This window comes from Urocampus carinirostris, chromosome 13, assembly GCF_059441175.1.
Source record: "Urocampus carinirostris isolate Australia breed hairy pipefish chromosome 13, RoL_Ucar_1.0, whole genome shotgun sequence".
In the NCBI taxonomy this organism is placed as follows: Eukaryota; Metazoa; Chordata; class Actinopteri; order Syngnathiformes; family Syngnathidae; genus Urocampus; species Urocampus carinirostris.
The window spans coordinates 6,341,176-6,364,490 of record NC_142361.1 but is presented as its reverse complement, the minus strand read 5'-3'; the positions used below and the strand labels follow the sequence as shown (position 1 = coordinate 6,364,490).

Below are 23,315 nucleotides of genomic sequence, written 5' to 3'. Positions count from 1 at the left end.
AAACTGAGATGCTTCAAAAAAAGAACACACAGTAAATAAAGAAGAAAAACTGGCATCTAAATAGCACACTCATGGCATTGTCTTAAAGCTTGATTTTATTGATGTTAATTTGAATGTTGAAGTACAGTACATTCATGCCTTAAAATGTTTTTTCCCATCAATAATATTATTATTTCATGTTATAACATTTTTAATTTAAATACAATTTAAACGTTTCAATAACTTATAAGAAGCTTGTCTTACAAATGTAAGAAAAATGTCAAATGGATAATTTTAATTGATATTAATAATCTAGATCAGGGACATCCAACTCAGTTTGACTCCAGACTGTCTGTTCTTAAGCGGGCCAGATCAGTAAAATAATGTTGACTTAAAATGTTTAGCTTACTGTAGTTTTTCAGTATTATATAATTCAGCCAACTTTATAAGCCTACCCTACATATTCTCATCATGGACGACTAGGGATCTTTTCTAAGCATAACATACAGTATACACAATCGATGGCGCAAAACATGATTTTCATGTTTGGCATCGAATGTGTCAACTGGTGGATTTTAACAGTTGAGTAAATCCAGTTTTACACCTGAACCAACTCACCATGCGATGCAAACTCAAGTGGGCTCTATGATTTTTTTGTTTTTGTTTTTTTGCCTTAATTGTCATACTTGTTTGAAGTGAACAAAAAAGAAACAAAAAAGAAATGCTTTAACCCGAGAGTATGTCCTTTACTGCCCCCTAGCGGCCAGAGGGAGCATTTGGTTAGCATTTATTTAAAAAATTACAACTTTTGATAAAATTGTTCTAGAGACTCGCTTCTTTTTTTGGGACATTTTAGAACGGGTATGTTTAACACAATTGGTCTAGAGTGAGGTTATTCCAGATCAAAAATCGGAACCTATTATCTGTTATTTAGTACTAAAGTACTCTTTTTTAAGTAACTGTTGTTTATTTACTTTGTTTTAAATTGAAAGTACATATCCTGTCTGTCTGTCTGTCTGTCTGTATTTATGTATGGCTAAAGTATTTTTAATTCTATGCTTGTCTTTCAATCAACTGTGAGCCTCTTACCTTGGTACCATCAGCCGGGTTGTGTACGACAGTGGACTGCGATTCCTGGGGGGAGGTAGGTCACACTTTACCATGCAGGGATAGAAAATGGATGGATGAAAGGGCAAGAGGCCAAGGAATAACATCGTATTCCAAGATAACACAGACAACACGACACAACACATTTGAGTTTTTTTCCTTGGCTGTACTGTATGCAAGGATGGACCATCTCCTTAAAAAACGCGTGTGTGTGTGAGTGTTTGTGCAGGATGACATATGCAAAGACCAATGAGGGCAATCAGGGATGAATGGAACATCATGAGAAGTATCACACGGCTTAAAAGGCTTTGCCCAGGAAAACCCAATCAAAAAAAAATGTCAGACAAACGGATGACGGAACAAACAGCGAGCGAGCGACAGCAGCTCTTCCCTCACCATCAAACAAACACTTGAGCTGGACTTCCTTTTCTGACAGACAGCAAATCAGAAGAGGAAAATAAATAAGCCAGAAAATCATAATCCAAATAAAAAAGCAGCAGAAAGAAAGAGAGAAAAAGCTGAAAGGTAATCATAAATACAGTATTTTCCGGACTAAAAACCCTAATTTGTCCAGATATTTGAAAGTGCGCCCTATAACCTGGTGTGCCTTACAAACCGCAGAATACAGCGGATAAGATTGGAAATGCATACAGTAATTCACGGTAGGCGTGACCATACAATTTCACGGTAATATCGTTCAGCACTGACATAATTTGCAAAAAAATTGAACTAGAGTAGTCCATCATTGGTACACATAACATAAGACATAAAAACATTAGGCTTTATCTCATCATACCACTATAAAGTGTCACAACACTGATTTGCATTGTGCATTATAATCGGTTAAATAGTCTCTACACTTCTTAACTAGTGTGTCAATAACCTCTCGATTTCATATGTATGCGTATGTAAAAGAGCTTGAATAGTATTTCGTTTAAAGACTTTCGTTTTTCTCCATTCGCTAACATTCATTGCTGAAGATTTGTATAATGCATTCTGATATGTTAAACAGTCTTCACTTCTTCATCTGTTTGTCAATAACCTCTCGATTTAATATGTATGGGTATGTAAAAAAGCATTAATAGTATTACGTTGAAATGCCTTTTGTTTTCTCCATTCTCTAACATTCATTGGTAAAGATTTGATAGTGTATTCTGATATGTTAAACAGTCTCTCCATTTCTTCACCAATGAATGTTAGAGAATAGAGAAAACAAAGTCTTTGAACAAAATACTATACAAGTTCTTTTACGTAAGCATACATATTAAAACGAGATGTTATTGATACAAAGGTGTAGAAGTGGAGAGACTGTTTAAACTATCAGAATGCACTAGGCACATCAGTGTAGTGGCACCGTGATTACAAATAGTGTGATGATGAGATAAGATTAAATGCCTTTCCATATGTCACCTATACTACTGGTGGTCTAGTGTTATTGTGTTTGCGCTCTGGCACTCTCAATGTGCTCTGTGAAGTGTCCATTGGTAATGAGTTTTTTTGGTTTGAACAATTTTATTGACACTTTGCTCTGTCAACTTTGACTAAGCTGATCTTTGATTTTTGCAATCCGTAGATGGAATAAGAGCTTGCTCTGTCCACTCCACGCATCGGCCCGGTATTGCAGTACCTCCGGGAACGGTGCATTCGCAATGATCGCAGCAAGGCTTTAAGGCCAGGACCTTAGCTTGGCCTTTTGGCTGAGAGTAAGAGTCCCGGCTCCTAGGCTTTGCAGCGTATTATGAACTGACCGATAACGGATAATGGATAATGAATAACGAAGATAGAAAAATAACCCTTAAAAACCCCTGGCACTCTCACTGCTGAAACCTGGGTTCCATTCCTGTTGAATCTGTGCCGCAATTATGAAATTCGGAGTCTAGAATATTGATTTTTGCAATCCGGAGATGGAATAAGAGCTTGCTCTGTCCACTCCACGCATCGGCCCGGTATTGCAGTACCTCCGGGAACCGTGCATTCGCAATGATCGCAGCAAGGCTTTAAGGCTAGGACCTTAGCTTGGCCATTTGGCTGAGAGTAAGAGTCCCGGCTCCTTGGCTTTGTAGCGTATTATGAACTGACCGATAACGGATAATGGATAATTAATAAAGAAAATAGAACAATAACCCTTAAACACCCCCCCCCATCACAACTACTATTCTGTTTAATTTCCATTGCATACAATAATTTGCACTTTAAGATAGTGTTACATATTGATATATTGCTTCAACATGTACCTGTACACATGTACTGTAGTTTCAATTTCATGTAGTCTGCCTTATCGTGCGGAAAATACGGTAGGTGTGAGCGAAAGAAAAAAGAAAGGGGTACGACTGGAAAATCCATTAAGAAAAAACACATTAAGTTAATTTACAATGGTTTTGTTGTGCTGCACTTCTGTGTTTAAAACCCTACTTTGGTTTCTTTTAGCTTTACCTCTTTAACTCATTCAAGACAAGCCCATTAAAAAAAATCTTTAAACAGATTAATTTGTCATATGCCATGAATGAGTTCAATAAGTCAAACTTTATATTGAAAGCATGAACACAGTAAGGACGGCTTACTTGACCAAAAAAACACATTTCTGCACAGTTCAACCAAATAAAATCTGCAAACCCGAGCCATCTATTAGTAGCCTAAACATTTGACAATAAGACAGGAAGAGAGCAGTCAAAGTCAGAGACAGTAATATTGAGCAGTTTCAGGGAAACGTACCTTCACACCATCCGACTTTTTGTTCAGCAAAGTTTTGCAAGCTGAAACACAGAAATGGCAAAAAGTAAGTCTGACAGCAAACAAAATGAATAATAATTAGGAACTGATGCAGTACTAAAATGTATCTCAAATCATCCCCCGCAAAAAAATACCTAGGCCTATTTTCTATTAGGTTTATAATAAATTGATAAATGTTAAAACCAAAACTGTGAAACCGAAAAAATTCTGCCACTATTTCGCCCAAACCAAGCTGAATACGGCGGACATATTTATAAAAACAGGATGCACAGAAAGTCTCACGGACCCATGTCTAATATGGAACACGCAATTGTCTATTTTGGTTTAAAAAAAGTGGGGAAAAAAAAATCACTCAGTGTAAATGTAAATTCTATTGTTTCACCAACACTGGAGGGTGTAATTTTCTTTTTTACTCTGTCCATTTTTGGAAGAAAAATGGAGGATTTAAAATATTTTGACAATGCATATTTTACCATGTTTGAACACAAATATTGCTGTCGTGAAAACAACAAAATTCTTTCGAGGATCTGTACATATAACTGTACATAAAGTCAGACATTTTTGAATAAATTCTATAGTGAAAAATTAGGGCTCAACTTCAGCGCAACTCATTGACACAAAAGAATGCAAGAAAGAAAAGGTATTGCTCAACTATTTGTTAAAACCATAGCGACCATATTAAGTTCTAACCACTGGAGGGAATTAACAGTGCATGGACAAACACTATTAGCTATTCTATAACTCCCAAAATAAAAAAACTCCAAAGGAGAATTGCTGAACTAGTTAAATGCTGACTGAAATTGGGCCTCTATTTTATTTTTTGGGGAAGTCCCAAAATTACAAGCTATTAGCCATTGTGATTAAAAGGAAATATTGAAGTTTTCTACTTGTAAAACGTTAAAACAGTGATGGGAAAGAAAGGCAAGTACTTACTTAAGATGTTTTTTGATTTTTTTTTGGTAACTTTTGTTCAATAATAGACGATAAAAACTTGTAAAAGAGGGAACGATGTTATCAAAAAACTTCATCTAATCGAAACAAAAAGGGGATTAATGACTAAAATGTAATTATTTACATTGGAGATGAATTAACTATTGACAAATAGATTTGCAAAAAGAACTGGCTAATAGGACAGTGTCCATCTGCAGTGACCAAATCGTTAGTCGTTATGCTACCAAAGAAAAGAAACAGAACCACCAGTCTCATTTGCCACACAAGTAAAGTTATGCTCAAGGTCTTGCTGAACAGACTGAAACCACACCATTTCCAACAAACAGGTCGGTTTGAGGGAAGGAACGAGTACCACAAAACTGATTTTTATTCTGCGCATCCTATTTGAAAAAGTTCAGCCACACCACAGAAACCTCTATCCTCTTTCGTGGACTTCAAGAAGGCGCTTGACAGAGTAGGGCAAGCCTTCTTGTAGGCAACTCTGCGGGGATAAAACGTGGGTCAGAAACTGGTTCTGACCATTGAACAGCCAAACACCAATGCCAGGAGTGCAGTAATGGTCAATGGCACTATTGGAAAATGGTTTTAAACCACAGTCAGTTAGTGTGAGACAAGGCTGTCTTCTCTCTCCAACTGTATTTAAAAAAATGTAGCAAAGTCCTATACATTGTCTGTAAGACAAAGACTCACGAGACAAGGATATCTTTTCATGGTTGTTGGCATCTCAAAACATACTGTTTCTGGGAATAGGCGTTACCCTCAATGTCCCGGATCCACTCCCAACACAGACACATTAGTTCCGCCTAATGATTCCCACCAATATCCCTGGACCAACATTATGTACAGTCAGCATCTGGGGCTTTACCGTCGCAAACCTTCCTTTTGCTGATATGATTGACTGGTAGGAGGAAACCAGGAACCCAGAGATCTGGTCGATCGCCTGTATAAGGCATCAACCCAGTATGGAATCGAAATTAGCTCAGAAACAAAACTAAAGTAACGCCCAAGGTATCACCGTCACACATGACACCATTAACCACCACCAGCTCTAACCTATGAACAAATTTAAGTATCTTGGAGCTGTCATATCAAAAGAGGGGTCAGGACCAGAAAGGGCTTAATACCCAGCCGTAATTGCCACCAAAACCCAGCTGGTGGAAAAAAACATTGCAGTGAAATACAAATTCAGACTCATGCAAGCGCTCGTTACCTCTATCTTCCTCTAAGGTTGCAAGTCATGGACTTTGACAGCAAAGTGCTAATATAAAATCAGGCCGAATGTGATGCTAGATGAATCTTCTTGGCATTAGCTACAAAGGTGGTTAAGGGATCTATGAACAGGGATTATTGATTTGAGTATGATTTTCATCTCTATGCACTTGAGTAGGAAAAAATGTGACACATCTTATTGAAACAGAATTGACAGTTGAGCCTCATATTGTAGAACTTTCCCCCTTACCTTCCGTGTTACGAGTTTTGGAAGAGTGGCAATGAAAAAACAATAAAAATGTTTTTATTCAGGTTAGCGTTTAAAGAATTCAGACAGCATCACCATTTTGGGCGTCATGCTTTTTACATGCAGCATTCACTTTAAAACATAGGAATCGGAATTTGAAATTGAATGGCAGCAATATCAAATTACTACTGTATAGAACACTTCTGTAAAACCTGTTTACAACAAGTCAAATTGAGCTATACTTTTAAGAAGGGAAATGCACAATATTTTAATCATTCTTATATCGCAAATAAACATGACTGTTACAGACCTCATAGTTTGTCTACATGCAACCAGCAGGCAGTCATTAAGGATTAAGGGACATTCATTCGAGCATGTCACATGCACACTGGCACATAGACAGGCATATGCCGGGACTATTAACTGATGCAAAGGTGTCAAAAATAAGACCGTCACTGAGTTAATGCAACTCATTATTATTAGATTGGATTACAGTAAACCCTCATTATTCACAGTGATGAGTCAAAATACCTTGATGAAGTAGATCATTCTACATGCACGCAATATTCTGGTTGTGTAAACACAGATATCCGATTACAGTCTACTGAATGGTCTGATTGAAAGTGTTGAGTTAGACTTTTCCATTTTTTTTCCGGATTACCTGTTCTTTAATACCCATTTGACTGATCCGACTTCTTCTGCGCATTGTACACATCCTCGATTTCTCTGTTAGTGCCGCAAAAAACTTTAGACTTGCTAAACAAGCCTCACACTAGTTGGTTTCAAAAATGCCAAAATTGTATCCTTACACCTGTAGTGTAGGACATACTTCTGGCAAGCAAAGTACAAGTACAACAGGGCACATTATTTCAGGTTCTGTTGGTGAAATACCTCTACTGTAAACTTTAAGTAAAACTGTGCCTTCTATATACTGGACTAAATGGGTTACTAAAAGGAGTAGCTCCGGCTATGCACTCTCCAAACCCAAAGTTTAGCTTGCGTGAATTGGAACACACACAGATACCATTTTATCACTGAGGCATAAGTACTCATGAAAAGAGCCCCTTATTTGGACCATATATGATGATTAATGTTTGTAAGTGTTAAGCTAGGAACCTCAATGGCAACTTTACACGCCTGTTTAAAATACACAAAATTAATAAAACTTATTTGTTTTGTTTGATCGGAGTAACCTTTTGCCTAAAGCCCCACTCACACCTGGGGCCACCAGCGTGCGACGCCAATAGCGGTTGGTATTTTGCTTTTGGCATCAGGAGGGAGGGGGCACTTTTTTGCAGGACAAAAGCGCATCACCAATGGCCTCGAGTATGAAACATGTTTGACCATTTTAGCGCCGGGTCGCCAAATTCCTCAAGTGCGCGTGGCTTATAGGAAAACGGCGAGATGCCCTTTTCCACAACGCACACATTCTAAATACAAAGAACTGCAATGGCAGCTAAAACATTTATGACCCCTTTCTGGAGGAGGAATTATTTTGTTTGTTCGCAAACATTATTCATATAAAATATAACAGGAGCAAAACGGGAGGTTTGACTGTACTTTATTCTACATTTACTACGTACTTTCACCCATAAAACCAGAAAAGTCCTCAATATATGCATACTAACAGCAGGGGAAGTTATTTAACACGCTACAGTCCCCTTTCTGCAACTTTGTCAGGTCGTTGGAGTTTCCTTTAATCCTCGAGGAACGAATACAAGCCAATGCAATTTACTCTTGTTGCTGCAGAAACCACCAATAATAACAACGCAAAAGGACAACTTTCACGTCAGTGTTGCCCATTCGCTGTCGTCTACAAATATAGGACTTAACACCATTTCACACGACACATCCTTTGTGTTTTCTTTCGGTGCAGTGGCAAATATGTGCTTGTCTTAGGAATCACTATCTGATTCTGTGGTAGTCACCATCTTGAATGTTCTCATGATAAAAAACTGGTGAGATGAAAACGGCATTAGATGTGCGGGGGATGACACCCTTGGCAATGTGCAGCCAATGGCCGGGATGCCAACTTTTTCCTCACTAATGCCGATAAGTGTGTGCAGGGCTTAGGAGTGGTGGGACTAAAAAGTTTAACGCTCTAAAAAGGTGTCACTAACTGCTGTTTGTGAAGCGAGGTAAATAATATTCCAAACAACAGCTCTCCCTAGTCACTATTGTACATGACAAACGATGCAAGAAAACTTGTAGGGGAACGACTAAACACATACCACCCCGGAAAAACAAATTAATAAACAAGCAAGCATAGGTGAGGGTTCAATGGATGAGTCTAAAGAGAAAGTAAGAAATCTAACCATCGACACATGCATAAGAAAAAAAAAAAACTTGAGCTTTCTTTTCCAACAGATGACGATCAATCAGGTGTGGGGCGGGACAGGGGCTGTTGGGTGTATTGGTCCAGTTATCCATAGATCGCATGCCGGCAAACCCAAATGCAAATACGGCGGTTGGTCACTTGTACCTTCCTGTGCCATGCCGGCAGTGCTGGTGGTGGCAGCAGGACTGGTGTGCTGCCGTCCCACTACGCGGGACAGAGATTGGTTAAATTTCGGGGGCGGGACATGACTGAGATGTAGACAGCTGTTACCTTCCTAAACTTGCTAGCTACCTAAACTTGCTAGCTAGCTGATTTTAAAATGGTATGGATGAAAGTTTTTTTTATTTGGAGAACCGGTGGGAGGCTCTGTGTGCCCTGTAACTGGTCGGCAACCAGTCCAGGGCATCCCCTGCCCACTGCCCAAAGTTGGTTGAGATGAGCTTCAGTACCTTTGCAACCCTCTTGAGGATTTGTGTTAAATGAATATACAAACATACAATTATCTTTATATTTTAAGATGGCAGTTAATCCAGTCATGCCATTAAATAGGATCATGGGAAAAATTGGGCTTAAAACAATCCAGCCAGACCTGACCCAGGGCCGCGGGTATTAGAGCTCGACCCAGTCTGAGCCCGACAAATTAACTTATTTTACAGGATCGAGCCCGAAGCAAACCCGAAATTTCATATTTTATTTGTGAGGCCTCTATACTTAAATTTTGTTAAAAAGACAGGCTTTAATTTGTTACCATAAATCAATTCTCCTCCTCCCAAGTGAAATAAGTCTCTCTCTCTCTCTCTCTCTCTATATATATATATATATATATATATATATATATATGTACCGTAAATTCCAGACTATGAGCCGCTACTTTTTTCCCCAAATGTTCAGCCCTGCGGCTTATTCAGCGAAGCGGCTAATTTATGGAATTTTTCTAACGGCCACCAGCAGTGCAGGAATTTAAAAGGTAAGATTAAGATCAGTTGAATGCATGCGCCAAGAAAAACCGCAATCTCTAAGTTTTAGTATAAATTTTCTGTAAAGTCAAGGTACATTCCAAGACTGAGGAAGATGCCCCTGATGGCGATAGATGTAAGAAGGAAGTTCAAGAAGATGTACTGTGAATTTCTCATTTGCAGGGTGCCTTTTTTCACAGGTATGTTTAATACATTGAGAGCGTGATCCTACTAGCGTGTTGGTACCTTTCAAAGGCACGGTTTGGGATGAAAGTTATATTATCATTATTAAAGCTTTGAAAACTCTCTCGGTGTACTGTCTTTCTTCGTAAATATGTGTAACCATGTATAATATGTATTTGCAACTGTATATTTTTGTAATGTATTTATTTTAGAGATTTATTCTGTTATGTGTTCTACGGACGAATCAAAAATAAGGGGCGGAGAAAACGCGGCCTGATGGGAAATGTGTAAAGCTGAGTTACCGGTAGATCTGTCTGTTGTCGCAGCGGACAATAGTGGATATATCTTTTTCCCACCCTTAACTTTGGAAATATACATTTTGTTTCCTTGGATTACTTTCAACGGGACCCCGACTTTAGAAGTCTGCATCATACCTTAATAACGGGTATCATTTGCTATTTGTGATGTCAACTGTAGCTCTGAATTTGTGTACTATCCAACGCTTTATTGCTAGGACCTTAATATGGCGCTTTGATTTTTGCATTTCGGAGATGGAATATGAGCTTGCTCTGTCCACTCCACGCATCAGCCCGGTATTGCAGTACCTCCGGGAACGGTGCATTCACAATGATCGCAGCAAGGCTTTAGGGCTAGGACCTTGGCTTGGCCTTTTGGCTGCGAGTAAGTGTCCCGGCTCCTAGGCTTTGTAGCGAATTATGAACTGGCCGATAACGGATAATGGATAATGAATAACGAAGATAGATCAATAACCCTTAAAAACCCCAAACCCCATACTCTTAGGGATCATTTCTATAGTTTTTGAAGCATCCCGTATTGGACTGTGGACTGATGGAATAAGAGCTTGCTCTGTCCACTCCACGCATCGGCCCGGTATTGCAGTACCTCCGGGATCAGTGCATTCGCAATGATCGCAACAGGGCTTTAGGGCTAGGACCTTAGCTTAGCCTTTTGGCTGAGAGTAAGTGTCCCGGCTCCTAGGCTTTGAAGCGTATAATGAACTGACCGATAACGGATAATGGATAATGAATAACGAAGATAGATCAATAACCCTTAAAACCCCCCCCCCCGCTGGCTGTTGATTTGGACGGTCTACGGCCTTTTGGCCGAAGCTTGGCCTTTCTGGCCTTGGCCTTTTGTGTACTTTCTATGAAGTCACTATCTTTGATTTTTGCATTTCGGAGATGGATTATGAGCTTGCTCTGTCCACTCCATGCATCGGCCCGGTATTGCAGTACCTCCGGGAACGGTGCATTCGCAATGATCGCAGCAAGGCTTTAGGGCTAGGACCTTAGCTTGGCCTTTTGGCTGAGAGTAAGTGTCCCGGCTCCTAGGCTTTGTAGCGTATTATGAACTGACCGATAACGGATAATGGATAATGAATAACGAAGATAGATCAATAACCCTTAACCCCCCAACCCCCCCACCCCCCTTGCACTCGACGCATCGGCCCGGTATTGCAATACCTCCGGGAACGGTGCATTCGCAATGATCGCAGCAAGGCTTTAGGGCTAGGACCTTAGCTTGGCCTTTTGGCTGAGAGTAAGTGTCCCGGCTCCTAGGCTTTGTAGCGTATTATGAACTGACCGATAACGGATAATGGATAATGAATAACGAAGATAGAACAATAACCCTTAAAAACCCCTTGCACAATAGTATTGCCTTTTACACGCTGGTTAACTACTGTTAAAAGAAAATAACTCTGAAATTGTTTAATTGATGTTGAAAATGTCAGGAAAAAATGTTAAAACGTCATATCGTCACGTCATATCGTCAAATATAAAAAAATTGTGAATATGCTTGATGGCTGTGTTTTGCTGCTGTTGGTGTCAGTGGATTTGTTCAGACCGAGGACAATCGACTTTGGCCTGGACGGATCTATTGACACTAACAAAGATGTTATATAATGAAATTGTGAATATGTTTGATTTTCGAGAAGGTTTGTTCAAACCTCACTTTGTGTTTGCTGTTAAAAACGTAATATTGGAATATAATATTGTGAATGTGCTTAATTGCTGTTGAGATTGTCATGATTGTTTTCTGTTTTTAGTGTCAATAAATTTGTTCAAACCAAAAAAATCTTTCGGTGCATTCGCAATGATCGCAGCAACGCTTTATTGCTGGGACCTTAACTTGGCCTAGTTTCTGGCCGTGGATCAGTCTCAATACGCCATGATCTTTGATTTTTGCATTTCGGAGATGGAATAAGAGCTTGCTCTGTCCACTCCACGCATCGGCCCGGTATTGCAGTACCTCCGGGAACGGTGCATTCGCAATGATCGCAGCAAGGCTTTAGGGCTAGGACCTTAGCTTGGCCTTTTGGCTGAGAGTAAGTGTCCCGGCTCTTAGGCTTTGTAGCGCATTATGAACAGACCGATAACGGATAATGGATAATGAATAACGAAGATAGAACAATAACCCTTAAAAACCCTAAAACCCCCCACAATCAGAATCATTTATTCAAAATTAAAAAAAAACCCTTTTGGCTGATGCTAGGTCCTTAGCTTGGCCTCTTGGCCTTTTGATTTTTGCATTCCGGAGATGGAATAAGAGCTTGCTCTGTCCACTCCACGCATCGGCCCGGTATTGCAGTACCTCCGGGAACGGTGCATTCGCAATGATCGCAACAAGGCTTTTGGGCTAGGACCTTAGCTTAGCCTTTTAGCTGAGAGTAAGTGTCCCGGCTCCTAGGCTTTGTAGCATATAATGAACCAACCGATAACGGATAATGGATAATGAATAACGAAGATAGATCAATAACCCTTAAAAACCCCGAAATTGATTGTTTTCTGTTATTAGTGTCAATATATTTGTTCAAACCAAGCCATAATTTAATTAATTGCTGTTAAAATTGTCGAGGAAAATTGTTCAAAACTCATATTGTTTATTTGCTGTTAATAGTGTCAATAAAATTGTTCAAACCAAAAAAAAGAAATTACAGTTGTGGAACTCACAGTGTGGCCCAGATTTAACTTGTGACTATATTGCATGTTTTACTGCGGTCGCGCGTGGCCTTTACATGGGTGCGGCATGTACAGTATAAGTACAAAAGTGGCAAACCACCAAAAAAGTAGTGGGTGCGGCTTGTAGTCGGAATGTCTGCAGAGGTTACATTAGATGACAATTTCCCATCATTGACAGATTTTTTTAAGAGTTGACGGGAAAATTTTAAGGCAATCCGGGTTGAAAATTGAGCCATAAACAACAGCATCAGTACGTCCTTAAGAATGTAGCACGGAACTTTAAGAGAGAGAGAGAGCAGCAGAGAGACAAATAAAAACAATGATAGTTGAATAAGAAAAATGACGGCAGCGAAAGAGAAGCACGGCTCGAACCGAACAAAATAATTGACATTTTAAGATGTTACCTCTGTTGGGATCTCTTTTAGTGACTAGCTGCCAACTTTTTTTTTTTGTGGAAAAAAGGGGTAGTCAATTTCAATAACCAGTTTAATATGATGCATTTGTGTTCAGCCCAAGAATTCAAAAACGAGCTCTGACTGACAGAAGACAAAAACAGTAATATTAGCTTCTCACGCCAGTGAATGGGAGTGACAGTAGGGCTTGAGTTTTCACTTCAAGGTACATTGCTGTTTAAAAGCTGAACTCACAAATGACCTAATCAGATCTATAGTAGCTTTCAACCTCCACATAAACAATTTTTGAAGAAAACATTCCCGGAAAAAAGCCGTAATTCATCCAAGGTGGGTGTAATGGAGACTGACACAAAATAAAAACTTGATTAAAATAATCTTTCAGGCTTTCTTCATGCATGTGTGGCCCAGCTGCCTCCGTCGCTCAATCTGGATCTCAGTCGACCCATGGAAAACAATTGGCAGCACCCCAGATGAGCGACTTTACTTAGATGGATGCAATAATCTTTCACAAATCCAACCATTAAATGGCGCTTAATCAAAGCAAAGCAGTGATGACTGTGATACTGAAGAATGAGTAAGACTTGAGCCAATTGGTACTTGTTGAGATTTTAGATTTAGTACAAAAGAAACCTACTCACCAGAGAAATTCCTTGATACAAGCATAGTGGTTAGAATGGCTCCCTGTAAAGCAAATAGGTCTATGAATGATGCGGACAACAGTAAAATATTTGGCGTCCATGTAAATAGCTACTGTACCTTCAGTTTCCTCCTGGCGTTGAACTTTCGCAGACACTCCACGGTCTCTTGGCGGTGCATCATGGAAGCCACAGTAGAACGTTGCTATAGCAAGGAAATGAAAAATACCTCGTCAATAAAATCTAATAACATCTCATCTCATTAGCCGTACCGCTTATCCTCATTAGGGTCGCGGGGGGGCTGGAGCCCATCCCAGCCATCTCCGGGCAGTGGTTGCCAGCCAATCGCAGGGCACACAGGGACAGACAACTCATTCGCTCATTCACACCTAGGGACAATTTGGACCGGCCAATCCTCCTGAAATGCATGTTTTTTTGGAACGTGGGAGGAAACCGGAGTGCCCGGAGAAAACCCACGCAAGCACGGGGAGAACATACAAACTCCGCACAGGAAGTCTGGAGCTGGATTTGAACCCACGACAGGTTCCCATGACATGAACTGTGCCGCACAAGCGCTAACCACTGCGCCGCCGTGCTGCCCAATCTAATAACATGCAACACAAATTTAATACTTTGTGGAACCATATTTTTATAGCTACTCCAGTCAAATTTAACACCTCATATATTTTGTTTAACACATTTTACAGAATTGGCAGAATAAATGTGAGATATCTTTGAGAAAGTATATACAGAAGATTACTCAGTGATTCTTGTCACTGTTCACAAACGCAAATTGCTAAAATAGGTCGGGAACGTATGGCTTGGGAGCCAGGTCATGAGTACATCTGGCTTGGAGGTCAACTGAACTTTTTAATGCATTTAGGACGAGAGTGCAACACTGTTATTTTACCACGAAAAGCAGGAGCATTGTAGAGCATTTCTACCTTTAAGGCTGGTAAGAGGAAATGTCATTAAGATATTTTTCTGGGTCTCTTAGCCGAGGACATGCATCACAATTCACATGCGAGTGTGACGTCTGTCTTTTACCATTTGCTGGATGTTTTTTTTAAGTGCAGTATACGCAACAGAAAAAGAAGATGAGTAATCAAAGATGCGTATTAAGAACTTTAAGACCAATATTTGTCAATTAAAAAAAGTTGAAAATTTGCATCAATAAAATGGAATGGAGGACGAATAATGACCATTCGATACCCCGGCTTAGAACTGTGACCATGTCAAATAGCTGCAATACATCTGTATTCGTCTGGGTTGCAGTATTTTGTGAAATTCCTATGAAAGAAGTCTACTTGCACCATATTTTGAAACCATTATTTACAACCAAAACGACGTTTAAAATTAAATTCAAAGATCTTAAGTAACTGCAGAAGGAAGACAAATTTTAAGTGGGTTGTTTGTTGATCAATCATCATAATGTCATTATTGTTATTATTTCATGTATTTCATGAAACTGTCAAACATCGCACAGTGAAATAAAAAAACGCTTTTAGCTTTCGTCTAGAGCAGGTTAAAAGGTTTTGTTGAATTTTGTCAAAAAATGTATGGTTTGGCTCCAACCAGAAATCAAATTATTTATCTTTCACAGCTATTAAACTCCAAAAGGTTTCCTGAGCTCTACGGCGCATTGGCAGCAGCACCGTCAAACCCACAAGCACATGAAGGTCCACGGAGGGAGGGCAGTGGTCATGTCCGCCAAAATTAACCCCTCCTCCTCTCGAGGGCCCAAAAATGAAATTTAAAAATTTAGGTTGGCCTCGGCCTGGGTCGGGCTTTTATACCCGTGGGCCTGGGACAGGCTGTTTTTTTTTGGGCCCGATCTTACCTCTTAGTCCAAGGCATCCACTGGCTGGAGTCGGCTAGGATGCTATACATTTTTTTGCCTGAATATAATAAGTACCCAGGCAGCACGGCGGCGCAGTGGTTAGCGCGTGTGCGGCACAGTTCTAAGGTCTTGGGAACCTCCTGTGTGGGTTCAAATCCAGCTACCGGACTTACTGTGCGGAGTCTGTATGTTCTCCCCGTGCTTGCGTGGGTTTCCTCCGGGCACTCCGGTTTCGTCCCACATTCCAAAGACATGCATTTAAGGTGGATTGGCAGGTCCAAATTGTCCCTAGGTGTGAATGAGCGAGCAGGTTGTCTGTCCCAGTGTGCCCTGCGATTGGCTGGCAACCAGTTCAGGGTGTCCCCTGCCCACTGCCCGATGATTGCTGGGATGGGCTCCAGCACCCCCCGCGACCCTACTGAGGATAAAGCGGTGCAGCTAATGAGATGAGATGAGATAATAAGTACCCCACGACCCTTCTGAGTATAAGCGGTGCAGATGATGGATGGATAAATGAACGGATAATAACTATAGCACCAGGCTAAACAACTTCCAATGAAATTAATACAAACTAATGTCATGACTTTCTTTCAAATCATGTCAGCAGGGGGCAAGTGGAATAAAATAGGTGAGGAGCCCAAAAAGAAAAAGATGACGCAGCATATTGTACTTACGCAGACCCAAGGATGCTTGAGGGCCTGATCGGCTGTGATCCTTTTGGCCGGGTTAATGGTTAACATCTGATTGATCAGATTCTTGGCCTCAGGAGTCACTGTGTCCCATTCTGGAGACGGGAACTGAAAATTCCAAATATAAAAATTAGTAGACATAAACAAAATTGTAAGTCAGGCATTTCAAACACACAGCATCAATATATTTCTGAGTATGTCAAAAGAAGTAGCGAGTCTCTAATTCATTTCTATCAAAAATGATGAGTTTTTTTTAAATCAATGCAAATTAAGTGCTTTCTCTGGTTGCAGAAAAGCAGTGTTCAGTTTGTATAGTGTGGTGAGTTTGTTCAGGTGTAAAACTACATTCAGTCAACTGTTAAAATAAACCAGTTAACAAATTCAATGCCAAATAAGAAAGTATTTCCCCCCATTGTTTGTGAATAAACGTGTTGTGTCTGGAAAAAATCTTTTGTCATTCGTGATTATAAGTAGGATAGGATAACATTGGAAACATTGGCAAAACATTGGAAGTTAACATTCTTTTACTGATCTGACCTGCCTCGGAACAGATAGTCTTGATCAGGCCCCAGAGCGAAACTGAGTTTGACATCCCTGTTACAGGTTTTTTTTTCATTTAGTTATTCAGAGTCGCTCCATAATTTACATATTTGATTCATCAAGCTATTAAAACCCAATACATGACTGCAGTCAAAACAATCTAAATAAATCTCACAAAAATTGAGGTATCTGCTAGATTTTTTTAGGCTCATTTGACATTTAGTATTAATTCATGGAAGTCAATCCGATTTTCTGTTATAGATACGCCTATTTCAAAATAATACAGTGTCATCTCTACATATGAGCTACTGTATTTACGACAAATTCGAAATATGAGATGTCTTTCAAGCAAAAATGTTGCCTGACACACTAGAGAAAATGTAAGTTTCCAGACGTTACCACTAGAAGGCCGAGTGCTCGAGACCGCTCACTGCTAGTGTCAGCTCCTCCAAGTTAGCACATGCGTTTCACGTGAAACAATCCTTACACAGAGCACACGTGTTGTGTATTCTTTTATTGTGCTCTCTCGTGCTCCCTCACTCCTCCTCAACATGCATACACCTCTGTTAGTAACCGCCGACTTCCCCCTATGCTAAGTTGTTAAGGTTAAACTTTTGTAAACACTCAAAATAAGGGAAGAAGATTCTGAACTTGCAACGAGGAGGGGAGAGGAGCCTTCAAATAAGAGAGTTCCATCCCGCCCTAAAGTCCTCCTTTGAGACCCCTCTTTTTATTAAATCTTCATGGTTACAAAAAAAGCCCTGAAGGGTGTAGAAATCAAAGAACAGCAACACTGTTGGACAATAGCAACAATGATGTAATAGTCAAAAAGACAAACAATAATTGACAATAACAGCCAAAATAAGGAACTGGCATTCTATGAAATCTCTTTTGCATTTGACCATATTAAAAACCAAATAAACTTATCATAAGTGCTAATGAGAAACTCACGTTTTATTTCATTTATATCCCTGTATTCGACAAATTACTATACTTTTAAGTTCAATTACTATTGGAATGTGTTTTAGTGATCACAAGGATTTGTCCATTGCTATATAGGATTAACTTGGATGATTTGGGGGTACGGATTAACTGGTTTTGACTTATTTCTTATGTGGATATGCATGTAGGGGCCACTTTACAAGTATTGTGACTGCAAATAAGCACTGACATCAGGAAAAAAAACGGGCTAGGAGGTGCCTATACTCACGTCGTACGCTCCTGCCTTGATCTGCTGGTACAGTTTGTGCTGGTCCTCATCCCAAAAGGGAGGGTAGCCCACGAGCAGGATGTACAGAATCACACCTGACAAACACACATGGAGCAAACTCAATTGGGTTTATTTTGCAATGTGGTCTACAAATACATACCACACGCCCATATATCCACTGGCTTGCCGTACGGGTCCTTCCTCAGCACCTCTGGTGACAGGTACCCTGGTGTTCCAGCAAACCCTGTCCATACACAAACGTAAGAGCACCGTCATAATATTTACTGTACCATGATCTACTGTATCCATTACTATCTGTTTTTAATTTGCTTATTGTTCTTGTTGATAATAGATTTGGAAATATTTTCTTTCTAAAAGATCCTGATTAACAACATATGCTTTTTAGTTTTGACATGACTTACCGAACCAGGCCTGCTGGTCCCCTTGGACTTCGATGGCCAGGCCAAAGTCGGCAAGCTTGACAGCTGCACCCTTCATTTTACTGGCCAGGAGAAGGTTCTCTGGCTGAAGGACAAACAACACCACAGACATTCACACACACAGATGTCAGAATAATTTAACTTGAAGGCATATGGTACATACTATGTTGACTTACGAAGATCTTTAGCCTATTCACGTCAGACATTGCTTGTATTTTACAATCCATTAAACCATTTAACAGGGGGTAGCGTATAGCAAAAGTATGAAGTCTGGGCTAATGGAATTTTTAACAGCATATGATGATGATGACACATTATGTCATCTAACTACAGAGTCAAAGGAAGAACACACCTAAAAATTAAGAACGCAGTTTCAAAAAGCGGGTGGGAGGCATTAAATCATCTTTTAAAGGACAACACTGGAAAATAACCTTTTTTTCTTAATTAACACTAGCTTTTATAGAAACGTGATATTGTACCTGCTAGCAACGAAGTATACGCACACAATGTACAATTTGCCATTATTTTTCATCTTCCCTTTCTAATGTGATAAATGTATTCTGCTTGTTTTTGTTTATCACTACCTAACTTGTTTGGGTGTTTGGGCAATTGGGTTTGCCATGGTCCAAAAAGTTTTGTGTGTGGTTTTTTTTTGCTATTTATTTCCCTTTTATTTTCTTTGTTATTGTATGTGTGTGTCTTGCTGTCGGTCACCCCTCTTGAGGGATATGACCAAGGTAGATAGATAGATAGTTTTTGTTTTTAATACTGGACACGTACAAAGGAGATTGCAATGGATGCCAGTTTGTTATTCTGACTACCGTAAAATCCAAACTATAGAGCGCCCATGGTTATAAGCCGCACCTACCACTTTTTAAGTGATTTGCAACTTTTGTACTTACACAAGCCGCACCTCTGTACAAACCGCGTGCGCACGCATTCAAAACTTGTGACACAATCACAAGTTTAATCCATACCAGGCTGTAAGTTCCACGATTGTAACTTTTTTTTTTTTTTTTTGGTTTGAACAAATTTATTGACACTAAAAACAGAAAACAATCATGACAATCTCAACAGCAATTAAGCACATTCACAATATTATATTCCAATATTACGTTTTTAACAGCAAACACAAAGTGAGGTTTGAACAAACCTTCTCGAAAATCAAACATTCACAATTTCATTATATAACATCTTTGTTAGTGTCAATAGATCCGTCCAGATTGTAACTAAATAAATAGTAGACAATCTTAGAACCACAATCGGCATCATGAATGGAAAATGATACCCGTAATTAACGTATGATGCAGACTTGTAAAGTCCGTGTCCCGTTGAAAGTAATCCAAGGAAACAAAATGTATATTTCCAAAGTTAAGGGTGGGAAATATATCTATCCACTATTGTCCGCTGCGACAACAGACAGATCTACCGGTAACTCAGCGTTACCCCACTTCCCATCAGCCCGCGTTTGCTCCGCCCCTTCTTTTTGATTCGCTCGTAGAACACATAACAGAATAAATCTCTAAAATAAATACATTACAAAAATATACAGTTGCAAATACATATTATACATGGTTACACATATTTACGAAGAAAGACGGTACACCGAGAGAGTTTTCAAAGCTTCAATAATAATAATATAACTTTCATCCCAAACCGTTCCTTTGAAAAGTACCAACACGCTAGTGGGATCACGCTCGCAATGCATCAAACGTGTCTGTCAAAAGAAAGCATCCCGTAATTGTGAAATTCACGGTAGATCGTCCTCAACTTCCTCCTCATAACTATCGCCATCAAGGGCGTTTTCCTCATTATCGGAACGTACCTTTCCTTTATAGACAATGCATGCACAAACTTAGAGGTGGCAGTCTTTCTTGGCACACATATTCTACTGGTCTTAATCTTACCTTTTATACTCCAACGCCGCTGGTGGCCGTTAGAAAAATTACATAAATTGTCCGCTTCACTGAATAAGCCGCTGGGCTGAACATTTGGGAAAAAAGTAGCGGCTTATAGTCCGGAATTTATGGTATTTTTCCTCACTGTTGTTTGTTATTCCGACTAGGGATGCTGCTGGAAATGTGAATTTCCCTTCGGGGATGAACAAAGTATCTATCTATCTATCTATCTATCTATCTATCTATTATATAATTGTTACTATGGGCTAATAATGTTGCTGTTGTTTGATTACCACACCCTATGGGGATAATCTGCTTTTTTAATCAAGGATATTTAATTTAAAAAAAAAGGCTCAAGGGAGAGCTTTTAGAACAGATGTGGAACTGATATCATAAGCTGTTTTTTCGCTGCCCACTCCAGTTTACTCTCAAGTTCAAAATTCATTGAGGTTTTCTCTCTGTATTTTGACTGTTTTCCAAACTATAAAGTTACAATGATGTTACGTGATTAATTTTTTCTCAGGAGCATCCATTGGAGAAATATTTCAAGATGATTTGTAATGTCTGAAAAGTTGTCAACAGCAAGACGCTATGTCATCTGCTGCATCAGTTTTGCATTATGACTGTCAAAAAGATTTTTAACTGTCTGAAATAGGTCAGGTTGCTCCGGTAGTTTCTAAGGCGTTTAAAAAAAGGAGCATTTAAGATGATTTTTAATGTCTAAAAATGTGTCAACGGTGATATGCTATTCTTGCGTCAGTTTTGCATTAACAAAATGAGAAAGATTTTTAAATATCCGAAGGAAGTTGGGCAGGGTTGATGACTGGTTAGCACGTCCGCTCAGTCCAGAGGTCCTGAATTCAAATCTAACTACCAGCCTCTCTGTGTGGAGTTGGAATGTTCGACCACCTAGTGATATCTTCTCATTTTAATCCTTGTTCTGTGAGTGAAAGGTAAAACTGTCGCAAATTATTCAATTGTGGAAAAGACTGGGTTTTTAAAAAAAAAAAAAAGGGGCTATATACTGTATTCTCCGCACTATAAGACACACCTAAAATCCTTCAATTTTCCTATATTATGCGGATTATAATATGGTGCGCCTTATTTGCGGATCAATACAGTCGGATCTCGCTACTTCGCGCTTCGACGTTCGCGGATTCAGAGCTTCACGGGCCTAAAAAATAATGATAATTAAATGAAATCATTTTTAAAAAAAACAATTTTTTAAAGGAAAGGGTACCCTGTTATAGACTGATCGTGATGTTTCTGCGATGAGTATTTTAGTATCTTGCGTATCCTAAATCTCAAGAATTTAATCTTTCCAATGATATGTGGCTTGATGTATTTCAGTGACTGATATCTTACAGACACCATGTTAAGGGGTTGATAAAGTTTGACTGACATATCTGACGGTTTTGTTGACATTCCTACTGTAGCACCTTGTAATTAGGTGCGCCTCTGTGTTTGGAAAATATATGAAAAAGGATTCTTTTTTGGGGGAGCGCCATATAATTTGTTGCGCCCTATAATCTGGTGCTCCTCATAGTGTAGGAAACACAGTAATATCTGACATAAATTGACAAAGCGATCCAAACCCAGAAAATCATTGGCTATTCTCTGACCAGTCTGAAGGACATTTCCGGCTTGTAACACATCAACAGAGCCAACGACATAATAATATACTCTTCTCATCCAGGCCACCACTTCTTTGACATGAGCTCGGTGTTATCGGTCCTTTAAAACAACTAACAGGTTCAGAGACAGTTTCTTCCTCAGGGCCATCACCCCCCTGAACAAGTGCACAGGACCGTTGTATTGAAAAATGGGTATTCATACCTTATTAATTGACTTGTTTGTGAATTTTGTTGCAGCTGAATGTTACACTTACAACTAAGGACAGTCTTCTAACGCTACCTGAAAATATTTTGCCTATGTACCCTGAGATTCTTTAATCTTTTTTTTCTCTTGTAAATTTTATTATGCGTTTATCCTAGAGTTTCATGTCTAACCTCGTGCAAACAATGTTTATTATGTTGTTATCAATGGCAATAAAGACTTTTCTATTCTAGTCAAACTTGATGTGCAAATGTTCATTGGGGGCATTGTGCAAGGGATAAACAGGTCCCTTATATAAATTGTATGCAAAAACAATGTACTATTTCGTCACATTTTGCATGAATACAAATTTGGAAATACCTTTAGTGTCTGAAGGAAGTCAAACGGGCAAGCTCATATTGCTGTGGAATTTCACTGGGTAAATTTAAAAGATACAAACAGCTAAAAGCTGGAGTTTCTGAAGCGCCTTTGACGAGACATTTTGAAGGATTTCAGTCTGAAAACGCCCTAGGACAATTTATTTGGTAGGGGTAATTGTCTGCCATCCTTTAACGCATCATTTGTACAGCACAACCTAGGTGATGAGGTCAGAATGCAGTCGGGGGTGAATAATTCCGCATTGGCGGGAGGTGGTCTAAAATCGTCAGCCGACATCATGTCACTCCGTGCCAAAAATAGCAATTGTTCCGCTGTCGTCATGCTCGTCCAGAGGAGAGGGAGAACAGTTGCAGACAAAGCAGGAAGGCCGCGGACTCGGAGTTGGAAGCGAGGGAATTCTGAAAAAGGATAGAAAGAATCATTGTGTCTCACCTTCAGGTCTCGGTGCACAATGTCATGCTGGTGGATGTGGCTGACGCTCTCTAGGATCTGATTGATGCAGTGGCTGTAAACACACAAAGAAGCCATTGAAACATAAATGTTTGAATGGTAAAAGTTTGCTTTAAAAATAAAGAAAATACATTTTCAATTTCTGTCTGCCTTGTTATTGGATTGTCATTTCCTTAACATTAGTTAACGTGTCTCTATAGGTTCCCTCTCTATCATTCCCTCTCTCTTTCTCCTTTGCATGTCTCTGGACCTTACCTTTTTGATTCACTCACTTCTTGGTCTAATTTTCCTCCTCAAAGCTGTGG

The 23,315-nt window shown here is 39.6% G+C and overlaps 1 protein-coding gene, 1 non-coding gene and 5 pseudogenes across 9 annotated transcripts in view; 6 read left to right on the top strand and 1 right to left on the bottom strand.

The window, feature by feature from the left end:
- The window catches only part of camk2g2 (calcium/calmodulin-dependent protein kinase (CaM kinase) II gamma 2), a 58,636-nt gene that overhangs the window by 13,664 nt on the left and 21,657 nt on the right, over positions 1–23,315 (bottom strand). For 2 of the 8 annotated variants that reach the window (XM_088350648.1, XM_088350649.1), the window contains exons 6-15: positions 22,993–23,065; positions 18,431–18,533; positions 18,169–18,252; positions 18,009–18,103; positions 16,244–16,366; positions 13,851–13,934; positions 13,733–13,775; positions 8,706–8,765; positions 3,799–3,839; positions 1,069–1,113 (exon numbers count right to left, since the gene is read on the bottom strand). In XM_088350648.1, coding sequence (XP_088206774.1) covers positions 1,069–1,113; positions 3,799–3,839; positions 8,706–8,765; positions 13,733–13,775; positions 13,851–13,934; positions 16,244–16,366; positions 18,009–18,103; positions 18,169–18,252; positions 18,431–18,533; positions 22,993–23,065 — 751 coding nt within the window. Of the gene's footprint in view, positions 1–1,068; positions 1,114–1,482; positions 1,516–3,798; positions 3,840–8,705; positions 8,766–13,732; positions 13,776–13,850; positions 13,935–16,243; positions 16,367–18,008; positions 18,104–18,168; positions 18,253–18,430; positions 18,534–22,992; positions 23,066–23,315 lie in introns of all 8 variants that reach the window. The other 6 variants (XM_088350654.1, XM_088350655.1, XM_088350652.1 and 3 more) reach the window with 4 other exon arrangements.
- Positions 2,605–2,735, top strand: LOC148353588 (U2 spliceosomal RNA; annotated as a pseudogene).
- Positions 2,923–3,066, top strand: LOC148353587 (U2 spliceosomal RNA; annotated as a pseudogene).
- Positions 10,190–10,327, top strand: LOC148353586 (U2 spliceosomal RNA; annotated as a pseudogene).
- Positions 10,824–10,978, top strand: LOC148353585 (U2 spliceosomal RNA; annotated as a pseudogene).
- LOC148353584 (U2 spliceosomal RNA) lies at positions 11,795–11,993 on the top strand. The gene has a single exon (XR_015852588.1). It is a non-coding gene; the product is annotated as a U2 spliceosomal RNA (small nuclear RNA).
- On the top strand, positions 12,022–12,335 carry LOC148353583 (U2 spliceosomal RNA; annotated as a pseudogene).